Source organism: Chenopodium quinoa, unplaced genomic scaffold (genome assembly GCF_001683475.1).
Source record: "Chenopodium quinoa cultivar QQ74 unplaced genomic scaffold, ASM168347v1, whole genome shotgun sequence".
NCBI classification, from domain to species: domain Eukaryota; kingdom Viridiplantae; phylum Streptophyta; class Magnoliopsida; order Caryophyllales; family Amaranthaceae; genus Chenopodium; species Chenopodium quinoa.
The window spans coordinates 648447-674456 of NW_018743284.1; the positions used below are offsets into that span (position 1 = coordinate 648447).

Here is a 26010-nt window from a genome sequence, read left to right on the forward strand (position 1 = left end):
CTTGATTTTAAATTTTTAAAAAATGAAATTAACTACCTCTTTTTTTTTTTTATCTGTCATGTTTAATTGTTTATGGGAATAGAGAGAAAACATTTTATTGTACCGTTTTATAATATTTCATCAAAAAATAATGTATGTTTTGTGGATACTCAATGTGAAATGAAAAAAAAGCTTCAAGAAAATAAAAGAAAAACACATTTGAGTGCTCTTCTTGGTCTACAAGAAATTTCCAGCCGTCAATCCCACTAGCTTTCGTATGAGACATGAAGTCCAGGTTCCTCATTAAAGAAAATTAATTTGCTTTTTAAAGATTTCAACTTTTCTTATTGTAAATTCTTAATCTAAAAGGAAAATAAAAATATTAAAAAAAAATTAAAAAAAAATAAAAAAAAAAAAACCCTCCTGCTTTCCTTGTGATGAAAAGTGTACTATGAGCAGCACTAGAAAGCTCATCAGCAAAGTTATTCCTTTCTTAGAGCTATATAGTATGGAGTATGAATTTTGTTTCACTGTATACAGGTTAAGGGCGACTTTTAATTACTGTTAAGATAGCTTTGGATGACCAATTTACTACTTTTTCGGTTCTTTTTACTTGACCTGTTTCTTTTATACGCTTATCAATGCACAATTTTAACCATCAACAGCTCTAATTAAGTAAAAAATTTAAAAGTTATATATTGTGATAATACTTATTTAGACAATTTTAACAAGATCCCACATGAACATATTTTTCCTTACATATAATTCACAAAAGACGGTCAAAGGTGGAGTGATGAATAGTATAAAAGTCAAAGCGGGACAAGTAAAAAAGAATGAACGAAGTATTACTTGACTTTTAAAGTTGACTAGATAAGTATTAGTCTTTTATATAGTAATAATGATAATGATATAGATCATTGGTTACTGTATGTCTTATACAAAACACCCGTTATATTCTTCTATACTTTAAAACTTTATGCTGCATATAAAATTGTAGGCATAAAATTGTAGGCTAATGCATTATACTTGTATATGCTTAATATATGGACATTTGACACCAATCAAATAATATAACAAAAAAAGTCAACCTAGAAGTTTCCTCCGACAAATAATTGTATAATGGAGTCAATTTTTGGTTATAATATACAAGGAAGTACTTTGTAGTTGCCAGATGATGAATTCTACCATATTATACGGTCCTAGGAACTTTAACAACATAGTATAGTATGAAATGTATTCATCACTAAACTTAAGGATTAGCTTAATGATAGCGCCAAATATTTTATTAAGAACCGGCTTTGTCTCTAATCATTCAGTCTATTTCCGCATGGTTGGGTAAAATCTTGCTTCCTGTCAAGCCACTTTCAACAAGGTTTTTGACGTTAAGGACAGCTAAAGCTTCTAACTGAGTGGCTGAAACACTCAAGATAGCACAGATCCTTGCTTGGCAATTACTTAGCTTGTTGCTGCTGATCTGATTATACATACTATCCTTTCTCAGCTGGAACCAAGACTGAAATTACTAGGTTTCCAAGAAGTATTAACTTCTGTATTGACTTCTGTATTGAAGCCAAAGTACTAGCACTTGAATCCATGAATTGTAGGCATGTAGCAAAGGCGAATTCCTCTATAATAAAGAGTGAATACCAAAACACTGACGCTGGGCTGCATTGCGACAAAAAAAGCTCAGTTGTCAACAAACAGTAAGCAACTCTATTATGTACAATGAATCAACATTTAACCTTAAAACAACACGAGCTGCATAATATGCTAATTTTATACTACGTTCTTTTAAAAAAGAGAACTAAATACAGAAGGTTAATTATAACATGAATAAGTTGGTAACCTTACTATTTTGGGCAGTCAATGGGAAGTTGGGAAGTCAGAAGTCAACATACCAACTGGCATAAGATACAGCAAAACCAGTGCACACCTGCCATCAACAAAAAAATAAATTGACTTGCCTTACGATCAGATTAGATCGAATACAGTTGATTGCTTTATCTATATTGTGGCTATAATGTTATAAGCATTCTTCCAAGCAGCTATTTCACTTCAATCAATTCTGGACATTTCAAAAAAAATAAATGGACTAATGTCATGTCTCACTAAACTGTCACATTTCTGCTAAGTAGCAGGTCAATCAATTCCTTTTTTTTTTTCCCAGGTAAAGGGTCTAACAGAAATGGAGAGGTAATGAAATCGGATCCCCTTTGGAACTGTATGGGTAAGATCTATACATGGTACATCAATACTCCATCCTAACCAACTTGGTCCTAACTCCAAAGCATGAACCTCATTATACACTTCAACTTTTCAAAGTGAAATTTACTAGCAGGTTTTCATAACAGACTATATAGCATTCATAGTCTTACAAGGACTTGATAATGTACCAATCCCATATGAATATAGGAGCAAACAGCACTAATTCATAAGTCATGACACAAGTATTTTTGAAAGACATTTTTGCCTTGAATAATATGAGAAAGTAGAACTCAATCGTGAATAAACTGCCTAAACCAAAATGGATCCAAGATTAATGAGAGGAAAAGCATGGTGGCTAAAAATTAATCATGTACCTTTGACATTCCAGTAACAAATTGTTGCAGCCTCGCCATGTCTTCCTTGCTGAAAGCCTGAAACTGCTTGCAACCTCACAGAACCACTGATTGACATTGGAAGCAACAGTGTAGCCAGTATACTCTGTGTTGACCTTCAAATCATCCACTGGAATGCATATGAACGAATCAATATCCAAGAGCGGAAGCAATATTACAAATGGAGTAACAGTGATCAAGCTCACTCACAGTCAATTTCTGGAAGTCCACCTATAAGGAGTTCAGGCTCTTTATCATTGAAAATAGAAATCAACTCCCGAGACACAAAATCATTAGAACCTTCAAGGAATGAAGTGATTTGGGGATGGATAGCATTCGTCAAAATATGGTCAGCAACAAGATCAACATACTTGTGCTTTGTTTCCTCTGTAACACTTTTACATTTCTCCCCTCAGATTGAAGCTCATAATCAGCGACCTTTAACAGCCAACAGAAAAAGACTGATCAAACGAAAGAATTAGTTCGAGCAGATCCAATTATATTTGGATTTATTAAGCGGACAAGTATTAGGGTATAGGTTATCATTTACCAATACAGCAAAAGCAGAAATTCTTCAATTCCAAAGTTCAATTATACTGGGAGCATAATAGAGAGAGCTCAAGTCTGTTATAAGTTTCTCCCCATCTGCATCCATGCTAAAAGTAAGGTCTAGAACTATCATTAACATCATTCTGCAAAGCCAATCAGAGATGATGTGAGAAACACAAAACCCAATCATACAAAATGACCATAATGATGTCTGCGTAAAAGCAAGGCAGAACATATTATAAATTACTAAACTCCAGCAACCACTTCAAATTTTTATTGCAATCTGGAATCAATAGCCTCAGGAATCAAATAAAGTACAGGGTGTTCATGAAAAATTACCATGCTTCCAACATAGATGATGTAAGATAGATTTTCAGTCTGGGAGACAGAATTAGGATTTGGCTGGAAGGTTATATTATTCCCAACTGCAGTAAAAAGTAGCACTTCCTTATCAAAGATAGCCCTTGACAAAATGACAACTGGTACCACTCTCTTGTGAGACCACCAGCATCAATTCACTCTTCACCTTGATGCTGCACATTCAATCGCCCCTTCAGATCCTGATTTAACCTCATCCACAACTGATTATATGAGTCTTCAAGAACATACACCCAGCGACCACTTATTCTGAGTAGCCCAGCAAGGTAGTTGTTCTACCTAAATGTAGACAGTTTTTATATGTAAGTATACTAATTTCGCTCAGCACAAAACCTATCATCACATATCCAAAAGCTAACTCACTTAAAGACCTATGAAATAATGATGTTCCAATGGGAATGCATACTGCATCAATCATAAACTTGTAAGACACAGAAAATTATTTTTCAAAGAAAACCTGTTTCAGATCCACATGCATGCAAGAGGCCAAGAGCCAGAGTAGAGCATATTGGAAGAATGTCATCTAATAGAAGGTATCTGTCAAGTCTTCAAGCCATCATATAGCCATGAGAAGGAACAGGCAAATTGTAGCAGTGCTGTCTCCACCTGAACCGTACAAAGCAGAAGATTAAGTACCTAAATTGTAGCTCCATTATACTCTTAAGTTAACAAGCCAATTGACATATACACACATGATTAATGCACCGAAAGAAAACCAATATGGAAAGCAAACCTGATCAGCTTGAACTCTTGAAGAGAACCAATATGAACTTGGACAAATATCTGTGATCAGGCATCCTGTTACTTAATTTGCCCAAGCCTGATTGTTAATAAACCTAGCCACTATTTGCCTTTTTTCGCAGCATTTTCAGGGTGTCCAGAGCAGATATCAAAAGCTGCTGCATGTCATCTGAGCTTCCAATTTGAGATATGAGTCCCCTTTCTAGCATATCCATCAAAAGATTTTCGCCCTTTTCAAGATCCTTACTAGCGAGAACGGCACTGATGAGAATCTCAAAAGTAGTAATGTTAGCCCAAAGACCCTTTTGTTTCAACTCTTTATACAATTCAAAAGCCCCATCAGTATCACCATTAGCATGAAGACCTGAAATAAGCACATTGTACAAAATCACATCAGGTTTTAGTTTATATTGTTCCATAATTTCCCGAAATTTTAGAGCCTCTGTGACCCTGGCCTCTTTGCAAAGCCCATGCATCAAAGTTGTAAAAGTGAGAGCAGATGGAACCAAATTGTTCCGTAGTATGCTATCAAAAATCAATTTTGCATCGTCAATCTTTCCACATTTCACAAGTCCCCTAACCATAGCACTATCAGCTACATCAGAGGAGCTCACGCCAAGGGCCTCCATCTCATCTCTGAGCCTGAATGCACCTGCTATATCTCTTGCTCTAAGCAAACCTTTCATCAATGTTGTATATTGTCTGCGTGTAGGAACATAACTCTTTCCCAGCATTTCATGAAAAACCATATGCACTTCCTGGAAAGCTGACTTTTTAGTGAGTCCAATGATGACATTATCATAGGTAGTTCTATCAGTTTGCACTCCTATTTTCAGCATCACATCAGTCAGTTCGAATACCTTCTCCATCTCACTACTTTCACAAAATTTCCTGATAAGCATGTTAAATGTCAACTGATCAGGTATACTTCCCTCCAATATCATCTTCTTCAAACATTTCACAGCAAGCTCCACTGCTTGTGTCTCACAGAGTCCTAGAATGAGGGAATGCTGTGTTAAATTATCAGGAAGAAATCCCTTGCTTTTTAGAGAATTGTACAAAATGAAGCATTTTGATAGTTCCTGCATCTTTGAATACCCATGTAAAAGGATGTTATAAGAAGCCAAATTTGGAAAAGAGTTTCCACTCATCCTCTGCAGAACTTCATGTGCCTTAACCATTTGTCCCTTCCTAGAATATCCATCTATAATAGCATTTGCAGCAACTACATCAGGGTAGACCTCTTCCCTCACCATATTTTCATATAAATAGGAAGCAGCGTCTAGATGGCCAGCCTTAAATGAAGCATCAATCAGTATTGTATATACCAGTTGGCAAGGATATAAAATTCCTCTACTAGTCAAATTTCCAAGAAAGAGAAGTGCAGCAACAACTTTCCCCTTTTTACACAAACCACTCAGAAGAGTAACATATGTGTGATTCTCAGGAAGAAGATCATTTCGGATCATTTCATTGCAGAGGTCTACTGCTTCTGCCAATCTGCCTGATTCACACATGGCAGCGATCAATGTATTGTAGGCAAAAGCATCGGGCATACCAGAAATATTACGCAGCAACTGGAAAAATCTTTTCCCTATCTTGAAGTTTCCACCCCTACAAATTCCTTTCAGAAGACTTCCATACGTGGAAGGGCTTGGATCATGACCAAGATTAATCATCTCATCAAAGCAAGAAAATGCTTTGGACACTTTGCCTAAATTTGAATAACCATCAATCATACAATCAAAGGTTACAGAATTAGGTCTGGCACTTGGTTTAGTCATATGTTGCACGAAATCCTCAGCCTCTTGAAACATTTTACTGTTGCAAAGAGAGGAAACCAACAAATTGCAAGTTTGAAGATCAGCTTCGTGTCCATCAAAGTTCATGGCTGCATAATGTTTCAAGGCCTCATTAACTCTTCCTTGTTTGCAAGCATTATAAATCATTGTTGCATATATGACCCTGTTAGGTCGGATTCCTGCTTTGTACATCTTACATAATATTTCCTTCGCATTATGCATCTTTCCTAGCCTACAGAATCCATTGATTAGCACAGAATATGTGATCACATCAGCACAAGCCCCGTCCTTTGAAATTGCGGCTAGCAAATCTACAGCTTCAGTGAGCATCCCATTTTTACAAAACCCATCCATCATCATTGTGTACATGGTGCAGCTAACCGTGATACCTTTTGATTTCATGCTCTCTAATACACTTCTTGCAAGTTCAGATTTGGCATGCTTGCATAGCCCATTCAACAAAGTCCCATAGCTGACTTCGTTAGGTGCAAGCCCCACAGCTTCCATTTTACAAAGAACTTTGAAAGCTTCCTGAAAACTGCCATGACTGCAATGCCCATCAAGCAATGTATTATAGGTGATATGGTTCGGGTTAAGATTGAGCCTCGCCATATCCTCAAAAACTTTATCAGCAACTTCAAGCTTCCCTTCCTTGACAAACCCATTAACAAGAGTATTATAAGTCACCTCATTGGGTAGTATCTTCTTCTTCCTCATCCTTTTCAACAGTAGATACCCCTTCGCACTCCTATTATTTCTACATAAACTATCAATAAGCATATTATACGTATATGTGTCTGCTTCAATACCTTTACAAGTCATCTGATCCATAAGGTCACAAACAGCTTTATACCTTCCATTCTTACAATACCAACCAAGCATAGTGTTATACGTAACCACATTTGGGACATAACCAGATTCTTCCATCCTCCTGAGGAGATACTCAGCTTTCTTAAGCTGTCCCTCTGCACATAAAATGTTCAAGAGCACGTTAAAGGTACTAACATCCGGGCAAATCCTTCTGGCAAGCATTTTTTTAAAGAAGGCCCAAGCCACCTGATGCTGCTGTATTGCAGCTAAGATCACATTGCAAGTATGAACTGATGGATTAAATCCCCGAGAAGCCATCAAATGAAATGTCTCCAGAGCATCATCTACGTGTCCCAATTTCAAATAAATTCTCATTAAGAGGTCAAAGACTGAAGGATTTGAACGGCAAAGTCGATATGTTCCCATAAGAGCTCCAAAAATGGAACTTACATCAACGTCCAAACAAGATACACGCTTTAAGAGTGACTTTGCGTAGTCATACATCCTAGCTCTAACTATTATGTGAATTGTAATACAATACATATGAAGCATGTGATTCAACTCCAAACCCGGCCTTTTAAGGACCCAATCGAGAAATTTTAAAGCTAATTTTCCATGAACTGGTCTAAGTGAAGCTAATCTATATTCCATGTGGTTCAGTGACTCCCATCGATCAAGCGTGAGAATTGCATAAATGCTATCTTCCAAACCCCCTGTAATCATCAAGTCATAATAACATCACTACTGTATAAAGCAGGCACATCAAACATTTCATTCAGAATATAATCAGACCATCAACTCCGGTCAAACAACAATTGAACACCTCATAAGCCATATGCCATGATTTTATGAAGTAGTATAATCAACCTTTTCTGGAAGTTTGAAATATATTCTTTTTTTTGCATATTCTTAACTCCCATTAACTAAAAACAACAGCGCAAAATGGGTATTTTTTATTTTTGGAAAATGCAACACCATGAATTTTTCAGGCCCTATGAAATTATACAAATTACAGGCAACCCAATATTGTACCATAAAAGGAATACAACAAATAATAATCAAAAGTTACAAACAGTAGAAAGATGATATTTTGCATACTCTTAGCACATAACAAATTCAACACCATGACGAGAATTCAAGAAATTTCAGTAAGTCGCATCAAATTACAAATAGGATAAAAACAATTTCCACATGAAATAATAACATACTTGTCATATTTTCAAGCAATTTGAAGAAAGAAAAATTACCTGGAAATTTGGAGTTGGTGCATGTTGTGGTGGAAGTAACAGCAGTTTGAGAGCTTGAATTGTTTCCCAGAAAATGGGAAGAATTTAAGCTCGAGAAAGCTCGAAAGGTTGAGAAAATTCTGGGAATTAAAGAGGGTTTCTTAATTGTTAATGAAACTGAATATGAAAACATTTTTTAATTTATAAGTAAAATTCTAACCATCTGATTTCTGGGCAGTTTGCAGAGGTTGAAGACCAACAATAGCTTAAAGTCAAGTGATGAAATGGAAATGGGGTTTTGGTCTAGAAGGTACAACAAAATGTTTATTTATTTATTTTTTTTATTCTTTTTAAAAAAAATTAATTCTTTCCCTCTTTTTTTCCCAATTGATACCAAACTCTAGTACTCTAGTACAAGTTAAACTCAAAATTATAAATTATAAATTCTAATTTGAGTAAATAATTGTGTCAAGTTTGGAAATTATTCTGATCAAACCCCGTCAAGATCGATGTAGGGTTTAAAGTAAGCTTCATGTTTAGGTTTGGTTCTAATCAATTTCAATTTGTTGTGTCGTATTGTTTACTATTTCGGATATGAGTTGGGTTTTATTCACGTCAAATTCTAGTCGGATTCGATTTTAAGTTTAGGCATATATCAGTTAGGTAAGGGGTGGGATTATTGAAGTAAGTTCAAGCTTGGTTGGTAATTTATCGGGTCTAATCAACATTAGGTTGAGTTATTCTCACGCTCAGGTCAAGTTAAATGTCATGATTGTTTCATACCAAAGTAGATCAAAATATTGTTTCTAACCCTAGACCGTTTCCAACACCCGAAACAGTTGGAACCGGGATTAAAACCGTTTTTACCGAACCATTAACAAACTGCAACCCGTTTGCACCGAACCGTTTACTACCCGAATTGTTTACAAGTCGAACTGAATTTAAACCGCTTAGGAATAAACCGAAACTGAATCGAACCAATAATTATTTCAACCAAACCAAAACCGACCAGTAAGGCACTTGAACCGATTTCAAACCAATCCGTTTTCAAACCGAACCGAAACCAAACCGTCAAACCGTTTTGACAATACTACAAATTGCCAATGTTACACACTTAGTAATACTTTACCAAAGTTTTGTAAACATGCACATAAGTGACATAACTATTACGGAGTACAATATTCCAATCACAAAGTATTGGGTGCGGCAAGCCACCCCAATGTTTCGTCAGTTGAGAAGGTATCATCGTCATCTTTTTGCGATGAAGAACAAGTTTCCACCCGATGACAAGTTGGTGGTGGTTACGGTGAAGGAGAGGAGCGAGGTCATCCATGGCAGAAGAGACAGAAAGTTTAATTGCTTGAGATTCTCGAATTTTTCGAAAAATGCCCAAAAAATCGAATTGAGGCTTTCTTATGTGATGTATAATTGTTGAAATTGATTGTCCCATATGATTGTATGTTGAATTGTGAGCATTTTGATAACATATGCATGTATTTTGGTTGAGAAATGAGCAAGTTATATTATACCCATGACCTTTAGTGCGAGATCTTCCATGGAGGTACCGCCATTGTTATACATATCATCAAACAACTTATACATATCTTCAAACAAGTTATACATATCCTCCATCAAATAATTTATATCCTCCAATAATTTATGCATATCCTCTACTGGCTGGATGATATCATGGTTGGATGATATCCTCTATTGGCTATATTGATATCATTTATGATTGTGTCTTTGATATCCTTTATTGGCTGGATGATATCCTCCATTGGCTATATGATATCATGACTGGATGATATCATATAGCCAATAGAGGATATCAACCAGCTAATAGAGGATATCATCCAAGCAATAGAAATATCATCCAGCCAATAAAGAATATCATATAGCTAATAAAGGATATCATCCAATTTGTAGAGGATTTCATCCAGCCAATAGAGGATATCATCTCGCCAATTGAGGATTTTTCGTCAGTCCGAATTGACGAAACATTTCGTCAGTCTGGACTAACGCAATACCTTATTAGATACTCCCAAAATCATGGTCCCCACCTTCAATTGAAACAAATAAATATTCCAACTAGTTGCATAAAAATAATTTTAATAAAAAAAAATAAAAAATGGTAGTACTGTGTACAAGTAAAAGACTACAAAGAAAAAGAATGTTAATTCTCCTTTCAATCAACAAATAATTATTTCCAAGTATTGTAGTGTTTTATGTTTCGTACTTGTTAATACACTAATTACTTAGGGAGTGTTCGGCGAAATATAGTTGTGAAGCAAGCTCTTAGCTGTGAAGCTAGCTATTAACTGTGTAGAAATAATCTGTTAACTAAGAAGATAGATGATTTAAGTATGACTGTTCGATAAAGTAGTTGTTGAATAGCTATTACATACAAAAATCAATATTTTCCCTAAAACTATAGATTTATTTCTTAATAGTTACCTTTATTTTCAAAAATTATTATTTCTCACTTTTGATAAAAGTTACCTCCACCACCAAAAGCTATCCCAACTCCACTCCATTACCAAACACTCATATTTTTTGTTAAGTAGTGGTTTGACACAAAAAGCTACTCAAAAGCTACATACCAGAGGACGTATTCGACAAAATGTAGCTATAGATATAACTGTTACTCGTAGCTATGGTAGTAGCTTGTATTACACTAGTTGTTAGCCGTGAAAATAAATAAACGGCGTTAAAAAAACAGAAAGCAAACGGCGTTGTAAGAGAGAGAGAATGAGCTCTGAAAAGTCCCCACGTTCACATGCCTATTTCTGGCTTTTCATACAAAAATTCTCTCTCCTCCCCATTTTCTCTCTCTACTTCTTTCATCTTCTTTCTCCCCTTTTCTTTTACCCCCTTTTTTTTTGTTTGTTCTTCATTTCATCCGAATCTCTCTCTTCTTTCTCTCTCTTCCCCCCCTGTTTCTTCCTTTCCTCTCTGTATTCATGACGGTAAGTCAAAATTCAATTATTTATTTTATTATTATTATTCTTATTATTGAAATTTATCATCTTTTTGTTGATTGTTGTTGTTTGTAACCCTAGATTCATCGCAATTCAGCTTGATTTTTTGTGTTTTTCATGTTTTGTTTGATTTGATCTGGTTTTGTTATTGGGTTTAATTCTTCAGTTTTTCTGGGTTTTCTTGATTGATTTGATTTCTTGTTTGACCCTTCTTTTTTACAATTCATCTTCTTTAATTTTCCAATTGATTGATTTTCTTTTTTTAATTGATATGTGTATTAAGCAGAATTATCATTTTTAGCTTCCTGATTCAGTCTAGATGATTTTTGATTTTTATCATTTAAAAAATTTTAACCCTAGAAATCTCTTTAGAATAGGAGTTGATTGTTTTGAATTGGGATTTTTTTTTTTTGAATTTTTGGTTTTTTTTCCTTCTCATTTTATGGAAATTTGATGGGTTGGTTTGGTTTTACACAATTTGAACAATTGTATTTTTTAGGAATTTTGTTTTCTCTTAGCTTTCTATTTGAACTATTGTATTTTTTTTGGGTATTTTGTTTTCTATTAGCTTTCAATTGTGGTTTTATTGGAAATATCATTGTCTAGAAGTGATTAGAAGATGTTGACTTAAACTTTTTGCGAAAGTTGTAAGGCACTGATATATTTTAGCTTAACTTGGCATTTTCAAGAATCCTTGTTTGAAAGCTAAGTCATTGCCAACCATGGATTTGTTTTGTTTTACTCGTGTTTTCGACATGTCATAAACATAAATATTTTTTCATGGCATGAGTTCGAAGGAGTGTAAGATTGACCTAGTTATCCAAAAGTATTTCAGCTGCCTGTAGCTGATTGATAACTTCATTGAGTGGATTTTAGGCCATTTACCATCCTACCTTGAGTGGTTATATAGATATTTCTGAATTTTGATGATCAAACACTTAAAGTGTGAGTCCTTGAGATTAAATTAAAGATAGGACTTCAATTTTTGTTTTTTTTGGATAACTTTTTACTACTGCTTATTTAGAGTGTACTGGTGATGGATATTTAGGGGTGGTGGATGATTTCATAGCCCATGATATACGAATGTGTGAGCATCTTGGCTTATTTTGGCACCCTTTGGGTCCATTTGATGAACGAACAATGCTAGCTTGTGTCTTTTCTTATGCCGCATTGCAGGGTTGGCTTCTGGTTGATAAAGGGGTAGTATGTAGTAGAGATTTGAGTATGCAGCTAGTCTGTGGAAGTGGAATTGTCAGCTGGCAGCTACCTTGCTGCTGTCATCCTAGCTGAGCTTAGCCTTAATACAACTTCTGCTTGCTTTTGCTTGGGCTGGCTTTATCATATGCTAAGTCGGAGTCTATGTGCAATTGCAGGCAATATCAGAAATGTTCTTAGACCCGGCAAAATGGATCTTGCTTGTTGAGCACTGGTTTGATCTAGTTTAGCACTTGCAGTTCATATAAAAGCATGAGCTGAGGTGAGGTGCTGAGGGTGTGATAGGCTCTCGGACATAATCCTTGAGGCCTTAGAGGCATGCCGTTTTGTTCTTATTAAAATTACTGTTTGTAGGTTCCCTTGTCCTGAATCTTTATTGTTCCCATTTTCTACAAGCCATAGAATATGACGTGCTACTATGAAGCATCTAGTGATTTTATAGCTTCTTGTTAATATGTGTGGTTCTGGGTTGAATGTGCTTTTTTTGCCTTTATTTGGTTTTTTTAAAATATACATATACCAATGATGGTTGTCCCGCATATAGTATATATTCACTGTTCAACTGTTCAATAAGCTTTGCTGAGCATCTGGATTAATCTTGCTTCTTCTCTTAATTTTGGCTTTTCACCCACTCATGAGCTCACCTACTTTCTTTATCCTTAATCTCCACGCCCTTACCCATTTTACTATAAGCTATAAACATGTGATGGCTTGCTTCACTTTGTCTTCCTTTAATAGCTACCCCCGGATATCAAGATGTCTGTCAACTGAGTGCGCCTCATGCCTTTGAAACACCAAGTAGGAAAAAATCTAAGTGGAAAAAGTTGCATATTCTGTGTTTATCCTGTTTACTGTTTTTTCAAATTTGGTGATGATTTGACTGAATTTGTACTTATCTGTTAAATTAATCTGGAACAACTTTTTCTAATTTTCTTGGCTTAAGAATTGCACAATTGGAGGTTTGATTATGCTGTGACCAGCTTTCTTAATTTTGCTAGAGATTCAAGTCTCAACCTCTTTGAATTTTGGGAATATTGTCTTGTAGGCTTGCACACTGACAAGAAAAAGCCAATCGAAGCTATTTCAAGCGACGTAGGGTCAGAAATTTGTTACCTTGTGTTGCTGTTATGTCTTTTAGGGCCATAGAGTTTTGAATTTATTTTCCAACTTCTTTCATTTCTTTCGTGCATTATAAAATTTTATTCTTGTTTTTGCCTTGTTTTAAAATATTTTTTTCCAGTGATCTTTTACTGTGTAAAATTTCTGTCAATGTGTGCACAGACCTATATTACTGATTTAGTGAGCTCCCTAATTTGATTGTGCTGACTTGGTATGGTGGTCTGTTTACGAGTAGCTGTGCTTGTACTTCCTTAGCAAAGTGTATCTACAATGTTGGTGAAAACAGAAATTTTATTTCTATGATTATAATTAGAACATCTATATCCAGCTGCTGTTTTTATTGCTATAGCAAAATTTTCTCGTATTGTGATTTAGATCTGGGGATGAGATGTGGGATATCATATGCAAAGTTGAATTATGATTTTTAGTTGATGTCAATGTTGCATAGTAAAGTTTGAATAAGATGTATGCAAATGCTTTTGACTTTTGTTTGGGGAGTGAGGGAGGTTGGTAGGGGTTGTCCAGCAGGACTTGGAAATGAACTCTGGTGGTCAACATCCTGATCAGAGGATTATTTATGTTTTTCCCTCATTGGATTTTCACTTTTCTCCGGTTCCTCATTGGAAGAATGCATCACACAAATTCTTGACCCTATCTTTGGCAATTGTCAGGACAAGGGAAGGCCACTGCCCAAGTTTGGTGAATGGGATGTCAATGACCCAGCTTCAGCGGAGGGATTCACTGTGATTTTTAATAAAGCCAGGGATGAAAAGAAGACAGGTGGGAAACCTGAGTCCCCTGCGAAGAACCAGCCCACATCTAGGCCTGGAATGGAGCCCACCAAATCTCAGCCTGTAAGTTTTTTTATTTCTCTTTCAGATTCGACCAGTCGCATCTGCATCATTTTGGCAGTCTTTAATTGCTTGTTTGAGAGAGCACATTACATACATGTTCCTTCTCATTTTCTAGTCAGTAGCTAACTTGGTTGTTGGCCTTGTGGCCAATTCATTTGGAGGTTTTTTGAGACACAGAAAATGCTACATGCCTGTTCCTTTACTAATCTGTCATATCCTTTGTTTTCTGCTTTTTGGGTCTCATCTTTTGTTTTTTCATGGTTGAAATGGTGAATGACTGATAAAAGTATGTGTACAAGATTTATAGTAACTTGTGCATTCTATTGCAACCCATCTGTTTATTTGACTCCCAGTAGTGCCTTGCCATTCCCAAGTAAAATATTATGAATATTTGCTGATTAATCATATTCTCCCTCTGTTTCAATGGAGAAAGTAGGGTTGGTGGGTATGGGTAGATGATTAAATAAGCAAACACAGAGATTTTAATTAGCTTTGGGATATCGTTGAGTTTTAACTAGCTTTGAGGTTGTATATTAGGTATTTAGGTAAAACTTTTTCATGATCATAGGAAAATAACTTTTAGAGGATATTGATATCTTTCTTTTCTATGACATTTCCATTTTGAAAGCTGAAGTCTACGACTGCCATTTGCCATAGAGACTAGAGAGCATATGCTATCATGTACAAATGGCATCGTTTCAATACTTCTAAGAATTATGTCAACTGTTTAACAATACTTTATTGACAAGAAATTATTGAGGTGGCCTCGATTCAGATGATTAAACTTGGACTTAGAAACTAATTTGATTTCATGTCCAACTTATTTCTTGATTTTCTTGGACTCCGCAGAAAAAATGGCTATGCTGTGTACAAGCCCCAGATGTTCATTCTTAAGGAGAGTCTCTTCTCGATAGACTTGATATGGAAAGGGATATTTGGCTGAGATCCCACTCCAACACATTTCTCCCAAAAGAACAAAAAATGTAAGAGTTGTGATAGGGTGCTTCAAAACCTGGAACAACACAATTTTTTTCTTTTCTCTTGTGCTGTTGGAATGAGTTGGTGTGGGAAGGAAACATGGAAAGAAGACTCTTATATTGTATTTATATGTACTGAGTTGTGTGGGTCATTATTAAGAAAACCAAAAGTTTTCCTTTCTTACTCTCCATTTCTTGTGCTTTTGAGTTGTAAAGCTTTTTCATTTGTGATATAACTTTTGGTTTTTGTATCAGTTAAGTTATAATGGAGTGGTTGTGGTTTACTTAATGATTTTTGCTTCATGTTTGCCTTGGCATGTTAGTTGGTCACTATTAACATTGAAGTAAAGCACTACCTCTGTATTGAATTATCTGCATAGTTGCACAGTTTCCAAGAAAAAATTTCATAGAAGATTAGCAAAAAGAAGGGTAGGTGATTAAGGGTAAGAGAGAGGAAGTGTGATCATTAAATTAAGTCACTCACGCCCTAACATCCTGAATGCCTGTCCCACTAGGCACCAAAATCGCCTTACCCCATCACTACCCTAGCTATGGTGACACTCACCTCTTACCCACCCCACCATAACCGCTCAAAACCTACGCCAGCCTCATCTCATCCCCTTTAACCACCGCCTTCAATCTTAGTCACCATGTAAACACCCTCCCAACCACCTATAACCAGATCAACCCTCCCCGAAACCTTACCCATACCTCGATCGAAACTTCATCCCCATTGTTTAGATGTCGTACCTAGCCCAAAACCTCATTCCTACCCTCTTGAAACTATTACTCGTATACCTATCCCGAATCCATCTCCATCTCCACCAACAAAAACAACCGACAACTCCAAAAAATCCACCACCATAAACCCCTTCCCTATTCACACACATGCACACACAAAACACCAAGAAGCTTAAAATATGAACGAAAAGGATAAAATAACAAATTATTACTTTCTCGTCATTAAATAAGAATACTGATCAAGAGACATAACCTTCCCCTTCCATACAAGATCCACATCAACACCATGTCTTACAAGGTGATCTACACCAAGCATACTCTCATAGAAATCATGGAAAGCTTTATACAAACCCTTGAGCCTTGACCCCTTCCTTGGCAATTGTCACTTTGTCAGGACAAGGGAAGACCACTGCCTTAGTTTGGTGAATGGGACGTGAGTCCATTTTTAATAAAGCCATGGATGAAAAGAAGACAGGTGGGAAACCTGAGTCCATTTTTAAAAATATCTGTTAATTTTTTTTGAACCAATAAACAAGCAACACGTGATAATTACATAGTATTTTTTTTACAAAAACTGTAACCCTTTCTCTAGGCTATCGGTAATCGAGATTGAAGAAAAACACAATTAAAAGTTAAAATTATTGTAGAATAATCAAAAGTTGAGATTATTTCAAGTAAATTGGACAAAGTGAGATTACTAAAATGTATTTTTTCTTATATTTAGGGGTGTTAATGAGCTTAGCCGGCTCGCAAACTACTCGAGCTTGGCTCGGAATTTTTACAAACCGAGACACAACCATGTTCGGCTCGAAAGCTCGCGAACAAGCTCGAAATAATTTTTTTTAATTTATTTTAACATCATAACCTTAACTATTGGTAGAATATTTTTAATAAGTCGAAAAATTAATAAACTTAGTTATAATATATTGTATCTTAAAAATAGACATTATATTGTTATGATTTTCGAACCTAAATCGAGTTTTATTGTAAATTAAACTTGATAATTTAAGCTCGAAAAAGCTCAATTTCGGCTCGGCTTGTTAACACCCTTACTTATATTTATTTATCAGCTTTATCAACTTGTATTTCTCTATTCTACCTTGATACTTGGGCCGCAAGTTAAAAACAAAGGAGTGAGTTAACCTTCGATCCCTCTCTTTGTTATTCCATAATAAATTAATAACTTACCTATTCGGCTATTCCCCTCCCATTTGCCGTTAATAAAAGAAAGAAAAAAACCTAAATAATCAATTATTGTTTGTGTTAATTTTGAGTTACCCTAATTTATTAGACTTTTGATTTCATGTGATTTCTAGTGTATCAGCTCTAATATCGTTGTTGGTTAGAATTTCAACTGGTCTGATTTTGCTAATTGATTTTTGTGTTAATTCCAATAACAAGGTTATGGATGAAGAGAAGCGGAAGAAATTTCCTGAGAAGTTGAAGTTGGACAAGGAGGAAATAAGGAGGTACATGTTTCCTTGTGCTCCTACAGAACCCTGGCTAGAAGAAAATTTTATAAAAGCACTGGATGGCAGCAGAATAAATTCAGAATCCGAACTTTTTCATGTTCTTAGTGTTTCAAATCAGTTGACAAACTCAGTTCTTAAAGAATGTTTTTATGGTTCTAAGTGTGACATCGAGATTGGCAAGCCTCTTGATGTTAAGTCCCTGTTGTTTCCTTCTAGAAAGGGTTTTCTTGTTCGTAGAGGTCTTGTAGTAGATGCTAAGAATCTTAAACTTAGTGGTAAGTACGTCATGCTTTGTTGTTTCATGGTGCCTCTTAATTGGAATTCCATTGCCTGGAAAGTAGCAGTTGCTTGTCATGATTTCTACTCTAAAATGAAGAATCGATTTGAGATGGTGATTGTTGCTATTATGAGAGATGGCTGGACCCATGACAAGAAAGCCTTCAGCCAATTTATGTCTGCTTTTACTTCGTCTTGCCTTGCAATTCCATTTCATGCTAAGTCTCATCGTCGTCGCGTATGCAAGTATCTTGGAGGCATGTTCATGGCCAACATGACTCTCGTAAGCCTCGCTGGTAATGTTCTCTTGCACAATGAGGTTTTTCAATCTATGGATATTGAATTTGTTCCCTGGTATCATCTAGCTAACTCCCACGCATTTCCTTTCATTACTGATGCGGATGCTGGCCTGCATCTCACTACTCCATCGTCTCTTGAGGACCTTTTGTATTGCAGAACCTCTGATTTTGTCTTCAGGAAGTGAAGCATTTTGGAAGGAGAAACGGCCTATTTCTCAACTCAAATCAAAGCTTGTGTGGTTGTACCTCTACACTTCGGGCAATTTGCTTCCTTGGCTTCGTAAAATTGAGGAAGCGTGTAGGCAAAGTGACAAGGAGTTGGATATTGTGGTTGTATATCTTCCTGATTGGGATAGGCAAGATCCACGGTGGTATCCTGAATTTTTCAGCACTGTGCTAGCCAAGCAGAATATCTCTTGGTGGGTTGCGCCCTATAACAATACCGCATCCATTATACTCAAGCATTTGTTCGAGGGAGAGAAGGTGATCATTGTCGGTCCTAATGGCTCCTATTTAGATACCTATGGAGCTGAACTTATGCAGCTTTATGGTATTACTGGATATCCCTTCACTGTGAAGCACGTTGCCCAAAAAACTCTGGCAGAGCTAAGCAAAGTCACCCTAGAATCGTTCTTGGACTTACTCAACATGAGTTTAGAGCATCATCATATAGGGAAGAATATTCTTTTTTACTTTGATTATCCATTGAGTAACAATTCTGTAGTTTATGATGCGTATACACGTTTCACTTCTGATGTGGATGCTGTTATTCTTCCCTGTTCCATAGCTGATGCTACAGTAGTTACTGAACCCGAAGGAGATGATTCTAAAAAAGCCAGAGGTAAACCATCATGGCATAACCCCTGCATTGCCATTAACACTGTGGTTGAGAAATTCTTCACAAGGTTCTTTAATCGTCGATTTCCTACCATTGTTGCGTTTGGAAAAGATGGCAGGATCTGTTCACTACTTGCTCATCGCCTTCCATATTCTCATGGGGATAAATCTTTTCCAATCAAAGGTGATCTGCTTGAAGAGGTCTCATCTATATTGACTGACTACTTGGATAGATATTATGATGATGAGTTGAGGTATTATCCTGATATGCTATATCTCGAGGAGTTGCAGGAGTCGAGGCACAGTTGGGTGTGATAGACAATGGGTCTTCTGTGTTTCATAACTAGGAGTTTCATTTTGGTCCATAAGTCTTGATTTTTTTTTTTTTTTTCCCAATCTTGTGTTTTGTTAACTATGTAGTGTTTAGTGGATGTTAGCTGTGTAGTTGGTTAAAGCCTTATGGGTGATTGCCATCGACTCATCTACTATATCATTTGCCCTTCGCGCCTTTCTTCACACCTATTAACTTATTATTATTTAAAATTTTTAATTGCGATGACTTGTGGTTATATGAAGACTTTTATAGCTTTTTAATCTTTTATTTATTAGTTTCAGCTGCAGAATTGAATCTTTTTTTATTTTTTAATTTCCTAGATTCTTCAATGATGTAGATTTGTTCTTTTCTTATGGATTTCATCTGTGATTCATAGAAATTAAATATATTCGTAAGATTCAAAAAATACTGATAAATTTGTGATGATGTTGAAGTTTATGGTTACCCTTTTGAATATGGGCTTATTGGAAATTTTGATAGGGTTTTTTGGATTCCGAGAAAAAGGCATGGTTTTTATATTTAGAAACTTCTATTCCAATAATTGAATGTTTTATACTTTATGACATTTAGAATCCAAAAATTAAATAATCTGAACAGAGAAATTGTTGAATTTGATTGGTTACAGCCTTACAGGCATTCTTCAAAGAGAAAGAGCTCCTGACATTAGAAATTAGAAAATATATGGATGGCTAGTTGATACTTGTGTATTGCAACTTTTTCTCTGAAATTTAGAGAGTTTTCTCAGTCACTACGCAATATAAAATTCCTTGTTAGTTGGCGATGATATTTAGTTGTTGTGTTCATTTGAACAAGCAGAATTTTAATCTGCATATTACAATCAATTATTATATCAAGACTGGCTAATATATATTCCAAAACCACAAATCTATACTCTGCATCTCTAAACCTAGCACCCCATTTTTATGTGGTTTTTTATTTCTTTATCTGATTTTGGCGCTTATGGCAACACTATGGACATTGAGAAGCTCTATGAGTATGGCGAGCGTCTTAATGATGCCAAAGACAAGTCTCAGGTTTGCTTGCCATTTTCTCTCTTTTCATTATTTAGCGCACACTATATATATATATACATGAATTACTTTGATAAACAGAATATATATAGAACTGGTAGACAGTATCTATATATTCTGATACGTGTAATCTAGTTAATGGTGACTCTATTCAATTCATTGGATGTTGAGGGTTATATAGGAAATAAATAAAAGGGTGTACACCAGAAGCGCTGCTAAAGGGAGGAGAAAATATGGGATTGCTTGATGCTAAGAGGTTAAAGGCACATGCAAGATTAGTGCGAGTGTAGAAAGCAGCTGATTTTGTTAATTAGATGGGAATCGGAAAGAATATATAAAGGGGAAGTGTTTGTAAGATGTAAAATAGTATACTAGGGTGAGACTGAACCTGTTGGAGAAACAATGCTTCCATTAACACCCTTCTGTTTGGAATACTAAACAATTTTTGTATGGCCATAACAATAGGTTATGCATTTAGCTGGTTTAAAGTCTACATATCAAGTTCGAGGACAATGAAGCTTGGACTGTTCAATATTAGGATCTTTTCTGCTGCAGTTTTTATTTATTTTTTATTTTTTATCCTCGTGTTTTCGCATGTTGTGAACGAGGATATTTTTCATGACATGAGTTTTGAGGGAGTGTAACATTGGCCTAGTTATCCAAAGTTATTTCAGCCGCCCATAAATGATTGATAACCTCATTGAGTGTAGTTTAGACTATTTTCCATCCTTGAGTGATTTTAGAGAGATTTCCAAGTTTGATGATTGCACTTAATGCCCTTTGGTTTATAGGTAGGACTGCGTATTTAGTATTTATACAGGTGATGGATATTTAGGAGTGGTGGATGATACAGAGTAATTGTTTAAGATACTGCAGCAAACCAAAGGCAATTTGATTTGATTTAAACGCTTCATCTGACCATGACACAGTTTGAAGCAAAGGAAAATTAATTGTTGATAGACAATTAAGACAAACAATGTTATGAAAGAAAGGAGATTTTCTGAGGTAAAGTGCCAATTGGCTTCCTCATCACTCAAAGGGGGAAAATGAAAAAGAAAAAGAAAAAGAAAAATCTAGCTCAACAATTCCATTAAATTGAGGCTTAACAGGCTAGAGCTATCATGAACTTTACTGAATTTGACAACACCTATCTGAGCATGCTAGAAGGAAGACATACCATCCTTTTTATCAACCCCATGGGCATCCTTTTGAATAACATCGTTGCGGTTTATATTAAAGCATGAGCTGAGCTGAGCTGAGGTGATGAGTCCATGAGTGTTTAAAAGCCAAAATTAAGAGAAGAAGCAGAATATAAACTTTGCTGAACTTATGGATGATTCTGCTTCTTCTCTTAATTTTTCTCTAATGCTTCTCTATCCTTAATCTATACGTCCTAACCCATTTTACTATAAGCTTTAAACATGTGATGGTTTGCTTCACTTTGTTCATGCATGTCTTAGTGTCTTACCCCTGGACTTGAAGATGTCTGTACACCGAGTGCGTCTCATGCCTTAGAAACACTGAGTAGGTTAAAATCTAAGTGGAAAAAGTTGCATATGTTGTGTTTGTCCTGTTTACTGTTTTTTCAAATTTCATGATGCTTTGACTATTTATGTAGTTATCTGTTTAATTAATTCAGAAACAACTTTTACAATTTCCTTGCCTTAAGAAATGCACAATTGGAGCTTTGATTATGCTGTGACCAGATTTCTTAATTTTGCTAGAGATTTAAGTCTCAACCTCTTTGTTTTTTTTGGGAATACTGTCTTGTAGGCTTGCACACTCACAAGAAAAAGGCAATCGAAGCTATTTCAAGCGATGTAGGTTGGGCTGGTCTTGTACTGCCCTTTCAAAGTGTATCTCCAATGCTGATGAAAACAGAAAATGTATTTGTATAACTATAATTAAAACAGGAACATCTATTTCTAGCTGTTTGTATTATTTTAGCCAAATTTCTTGTATTGTGATTTTGTCCTGGGGATAGGATGCGGGATACTATCAAGGTTGTTAGGATCGGGATCCTACCTTGGATCGATGAAGGGGGAGGGGGTGAGATCGAATCAATAAAATCGGATCGTAGGATCGTAAGATCCTACTTAATAACAAATAATATTATATATTATGCTACGAATTGACTTAAAAACATTTTTTGAAAAGGGGTTTCAATGCTAAAAGACATTGGTTTGCTTAAGAAAGGTCGATCTTCATTTAGCTTTGTCCGTATGATGGTTAGAAGATTAATAACACAAGTTTAAATTGATAAATTATGTGCAAATTTGTCAAGAATGAGACCTTAACTATGACAATTGCAAGTTGTCAATTGATAAAATCATATTAATGTCACGGATTAGCTAATTTGTTAGCGATAATTATTGAATACATTAAATTTAGGTGCATATAACCTAATGAGTAATAAAAAAAAATGTCAAAAAAAATTAAAGTATCATATTATAGTGAAATGTTGGATCGAATCGTAGGATCGTAATAAAATCGTAGGATCGTGTTGAGATCCCACACTCATAATTAATATCAGAGTAAGATCGTAAGATCCTACAAACTTTAAGATATCGATCACGCAATTTTGGATCATAAAATCCGGATCGGGATTTTAACAACTATGGATGCTATAGCATGTCCAAAGTTGAATTACAAGTTTTTAGTCGATGTCAGTTTTGCACGGTAAAATTTGGATAAGGTGTAAGCAAATGCGTGTTACTTGTATACGAGGAGTGAGGGTGGTTGATAGGGTTTGGCAAGCAGGAATTGAAAATAATCTCTAGTGGTTGACTTCCTGTCACAGAGAGATAACTCTGTGTATAACCCTTATTGGATTTTCACACATCTTCTGCCCCTCATTGGAAGGGCGTATCATATAAACCCTTGAGCCTTGACCCCTTCCTTGGCAATTGTCAGGACAAGGGAACGCTGCTGCCCAAGTTTGGTGAAAACATATACTTTCTCTGATTTAGGGCCTTACACTGCTAAGGGAGAAATACACTAGATAAAAAATAGTGGGTTGGTGAGTATGATAGATTATCGTATATGCAAACATTGCAAACAGGGAAACTTAGCCATGGGACATTGTTGAGTTATAACTTGCTTTGAAGTGTTATACAAGCATATTTTGTTAAAAATTAGCTATGATTAAAGAAACTAACTCATAAAAGCTTGAAATGCTATGTTAGACACTTCACTAGGACACTTGTAGAGCAATTACACTAAATGTGAATGTGTGTAGAACTGGGACATCTTTTCCATCTCTTGAAATGTTATTGCTTGATTCTGGAAAGAGGATATGAGAGTCCATTGGGCCTCTGCCACTCAAGTAAAAACAGAACTTCATCTCTTTTAGAAAGAAACCTGGTCGATTTTTCTTCAGTTGGAGTGAAATGGTAAACTTCCTGCAAGGACCGAACAACTCACCTCCCAAAATAGTAAACCAGATGTGGCCGTACTCATCACTACTGATTGTTAGAGTCGATACTTTGACCTGTAAATAAATTAGGAAATTAAAGTCAAAATTCTAAACTAGAATTGGGGAGAAAAAAAAAACCAAATAGCATACTTTTTTTTTTTTTTTTATTAAAAAACAATTTAAGTCGAACCCTAATTAAATATGTAGTTGCCAATTTATAAAAATAATTATGCAAATTGTGCGTACTCTAACATGGATGGAAACTGAGAAATCATCCATCCATGTTTTTGGTATTGCTCCCACACAAACTCAATGGACTTCAAGATACTGAAATCCAACTCGTTGATGCTATACTAGAGCTCGTGAATCTCAACTCCAACTCAAAAATCCGAATTATTTAACATGAGAAAAATGATGTGAAATTATGATTAATTTATCTATACCAATAAAAATATGTGTCAATAATGTGCAATAGAATGTATACGTAGTTTCATGTAATTTGTTAATTTATAAATAATTATAATATAATTTATTTAATTTGATTTAATTTGAACTCACTTATATAAAATGATAGATTCGCCACTAATAACCCCAGAAGGAAGTATCAACGAAATAAAAATCATTTAAATGTGAATATGTGTAGAACTAGGAACATCTTTTCCATCTCTTGAAATGATATTGCTTGATTCTGGAAAGAGGATATGAGAGTCCATTGGGCCTCTGCCACTCAAGTAAATCAGAACTTCATCTCTTTTAGAAAGACATAAACCTGGTCGATTCTTCTTCTTGAAAACAATCAGAGTTGGAGTGAAATGGTAAACCTCCTGCAAGCGACCAAGCAACTCACCTCCCAAAATAGTAAACCAGGTGTGGTCGTACTCATCACTACATTGATTGTTAGAGTTGATACTTTGACTTGTAAATAAATTAGGAAATTAAAGTCAAAATTCTAAACTAGAATTGGGGAAAAAATAAACCAAATAGCATACTATTTTTTTTTTAAAAATTTTATTAAAAAACAATTCAAGTCGAACCCTAATTAATTATGTAGTTGCCGATTTATAAAAATAATTACGCAAACTGTGCGTACTCTAACATGGATGGAAACTGAGAAATCATCCATCCATGTTTTTGGTATTGCTACCACACAAACTAAATGGACTTCAAGATATCGAAATCCATCTCGTTGATGCTATACCAGATCTCGTGAATCTCAACTCCGGCCAACTCAAAAATACGAATTATTTAACATGAGAAAAATGATATGAAATTATGATTAATTTATCTATACTAATAATTATATGTGTCAATAATGTGCAATATAATATATACGTAGTTTCATGTAATTTTTTAATTTATAAATAATTATAATATAATTTGTTTGATTTGATTTAATTTGAACCCACTTATATAAAATGATAGATTCGCCACTAATAACATCAGAAGAAAGTATCGACGAAATAAAAATCATTTAAATGTGAAATTGTGCAGAACTGGGAACATCTTTTCCATCTCTTGAAATGATATTGCTTGATTCTGGAAAGAGGATATGAGAGTCCATTGGGCCTCTGCCACTCAAGTAAAAACACAACTTCATCTCTTCTAGAAAGAAACCTGGTCGATTCTTCTTTTTGAAAACAATCAGAGTTGGAGTGAAATGGTAAACCTCCTGCAAGCGACCGAGCAACTCACCTCCCAAGTAGTAAACTACGTGTGGCCGTACTCATCACTGAATTGTTAGAGTCGATACTTTGACCTGTAAATAAATTAGGATATTAAAGTCAAAATTCTAAACTAGAATTGGGGAAAAAAAACCAAATAGTACTTTTTTTTTTTATTATTAAAAAACAATTTAAGTCGGACCCTAATTAATTATGTAGTTGTTGCCGATTTATAAAAATAATTATCGAACTCATGAATTTGAGCGAGAAGGGGGTTGAGATCCATATTACGAAAAACCTGTACGAAAATCTTCCATCCATGTTTTTGGTATCGCTCCCACACAAACCCAATGGACTTCAACCTACCGAAATTCAGCTTGTTGATGCTATACTAGAGTTCGTTAATCTCATACTCCAACTCAAAAATCCACGGAGACAACTTGCTTTTCAGCATTCCCGGAATCTCCATATATGGCCGTACACCGTGAATGAAAGCGGTGTTCCCATCGCCGTCACCACTCTAAAATTGTTCCCATGCATCTGCCAAATTGTTGCAAAGGATATATCTTTTTGCTATCTGTCATTAATTTTTTGTTAGCCGGAATACGAAAAAATGTACCTAAACTATCAATAAAATTAACATAGTAAAATGGCAAAAAGTGTGTGAAAACTTTGAATCTTAATATTATATGCTTAACTCATATAGGTACTGTATTTAT

The 26010-nt window shown here is 35.4% G+C and overlaps 2 protein-coding genes across 5 annotated transcripts; one reads left to right on the top strand and one right to left on the bottom strand.

Annotated features, from left to right (window-relative positions):
- Positions 1-1062: 1062 nt before the first annotated feature.
- Positions 1063-8391, bottom strand: LOC110735522 (pentatricopeptide repeat-containing protein At5g55840-like). Of its 4 annotated transcripts, none has more exons than XM_021915717.1 (9): positions 8104-8391; positions 4237-7569; positions 3961-4109; positions 3465-3782; positions 3127-3221; positions 2787-3014; positions 2559-2706; positions 1831-1912; positions 1063-1644 (listed from the first exon to the last, which is right to left on the bottom strand). In XM_021915717.1, exons 1-2 carry the CDS (start codon positions 8273-8275, stop codon positions 4340-4342), a joined length of 3402 nt encoding a protein of 1133 aa, XP_021771409.1. In that variant the 5' UTR covers positions 8276-8391; the 3' UTR covers positions 1063-1644; positions 1831-1912; positions 2559-2706; positions 2787-3014; positions 3127-3221; positions 3465-3782; positions 3961-4109; positions 4237-4339. The 4 variants fall into 4 exon arrangements, with proteins under 4 accessions (XP_021771409.1, XP_021771406.1, XP_021771407.1 ...); XM_021915714.1 differs by having other exon boundaries at positions 3127-3268; XM_021915715.1 differs by having other exon boundaries at positions 1826-1912; positions 3127-3268.
- Positions 8392-10898: 2507 nt separating this feature from the next.
- LOC110735523 (RPM1-interacting protein 4-like) lies at positions 10899-15514 on the top strand. The gene is made up of 3 exons (XM_021915718.1): positions 10899-11048; positions 14066-14248; positions 15098-15514. The coding sequence occupies exons 1-3, from the start codon at positions 11043-11045 to the stop codon at positions 15140-15142; spliced, it is 234 nt and encodes a 77-aa protein (XP_021771410.1). The 5' UTR covers positions 10899-11042; the 3' UTR covers positions 15143-15514.
- The last annotated feature ends 10496 nt before the right edge of the window (positions 15515-26010 follow it).

Bases quoted from the DNA above. Each gene is read 5' to 3' on its own strand.
- LOC110735522 (XM_021915717.1), bottom strand. From the start codon at position 8,275: ATGTTTTCATATTCAGTTTCATTAACAATTAAGAAACCCTCTTTAATT. The intron at 7,570-8,103 runs GTAATTTTTCTT...TGATGATTACAG, and splicing joins CACCAACTCCAAATTTCCAG to GGGGTTTGGAAGATAGCATT.
- LOC110735523 (XM_021915718.1), top strand. The intron at 14,249-15,097 runs GTAAGTTTTTTT...TGGACTCCGCAG, and splicing joins AGCCCACCAAATCTCAGCCT to AAAAAATGGCTATGCTGTGT.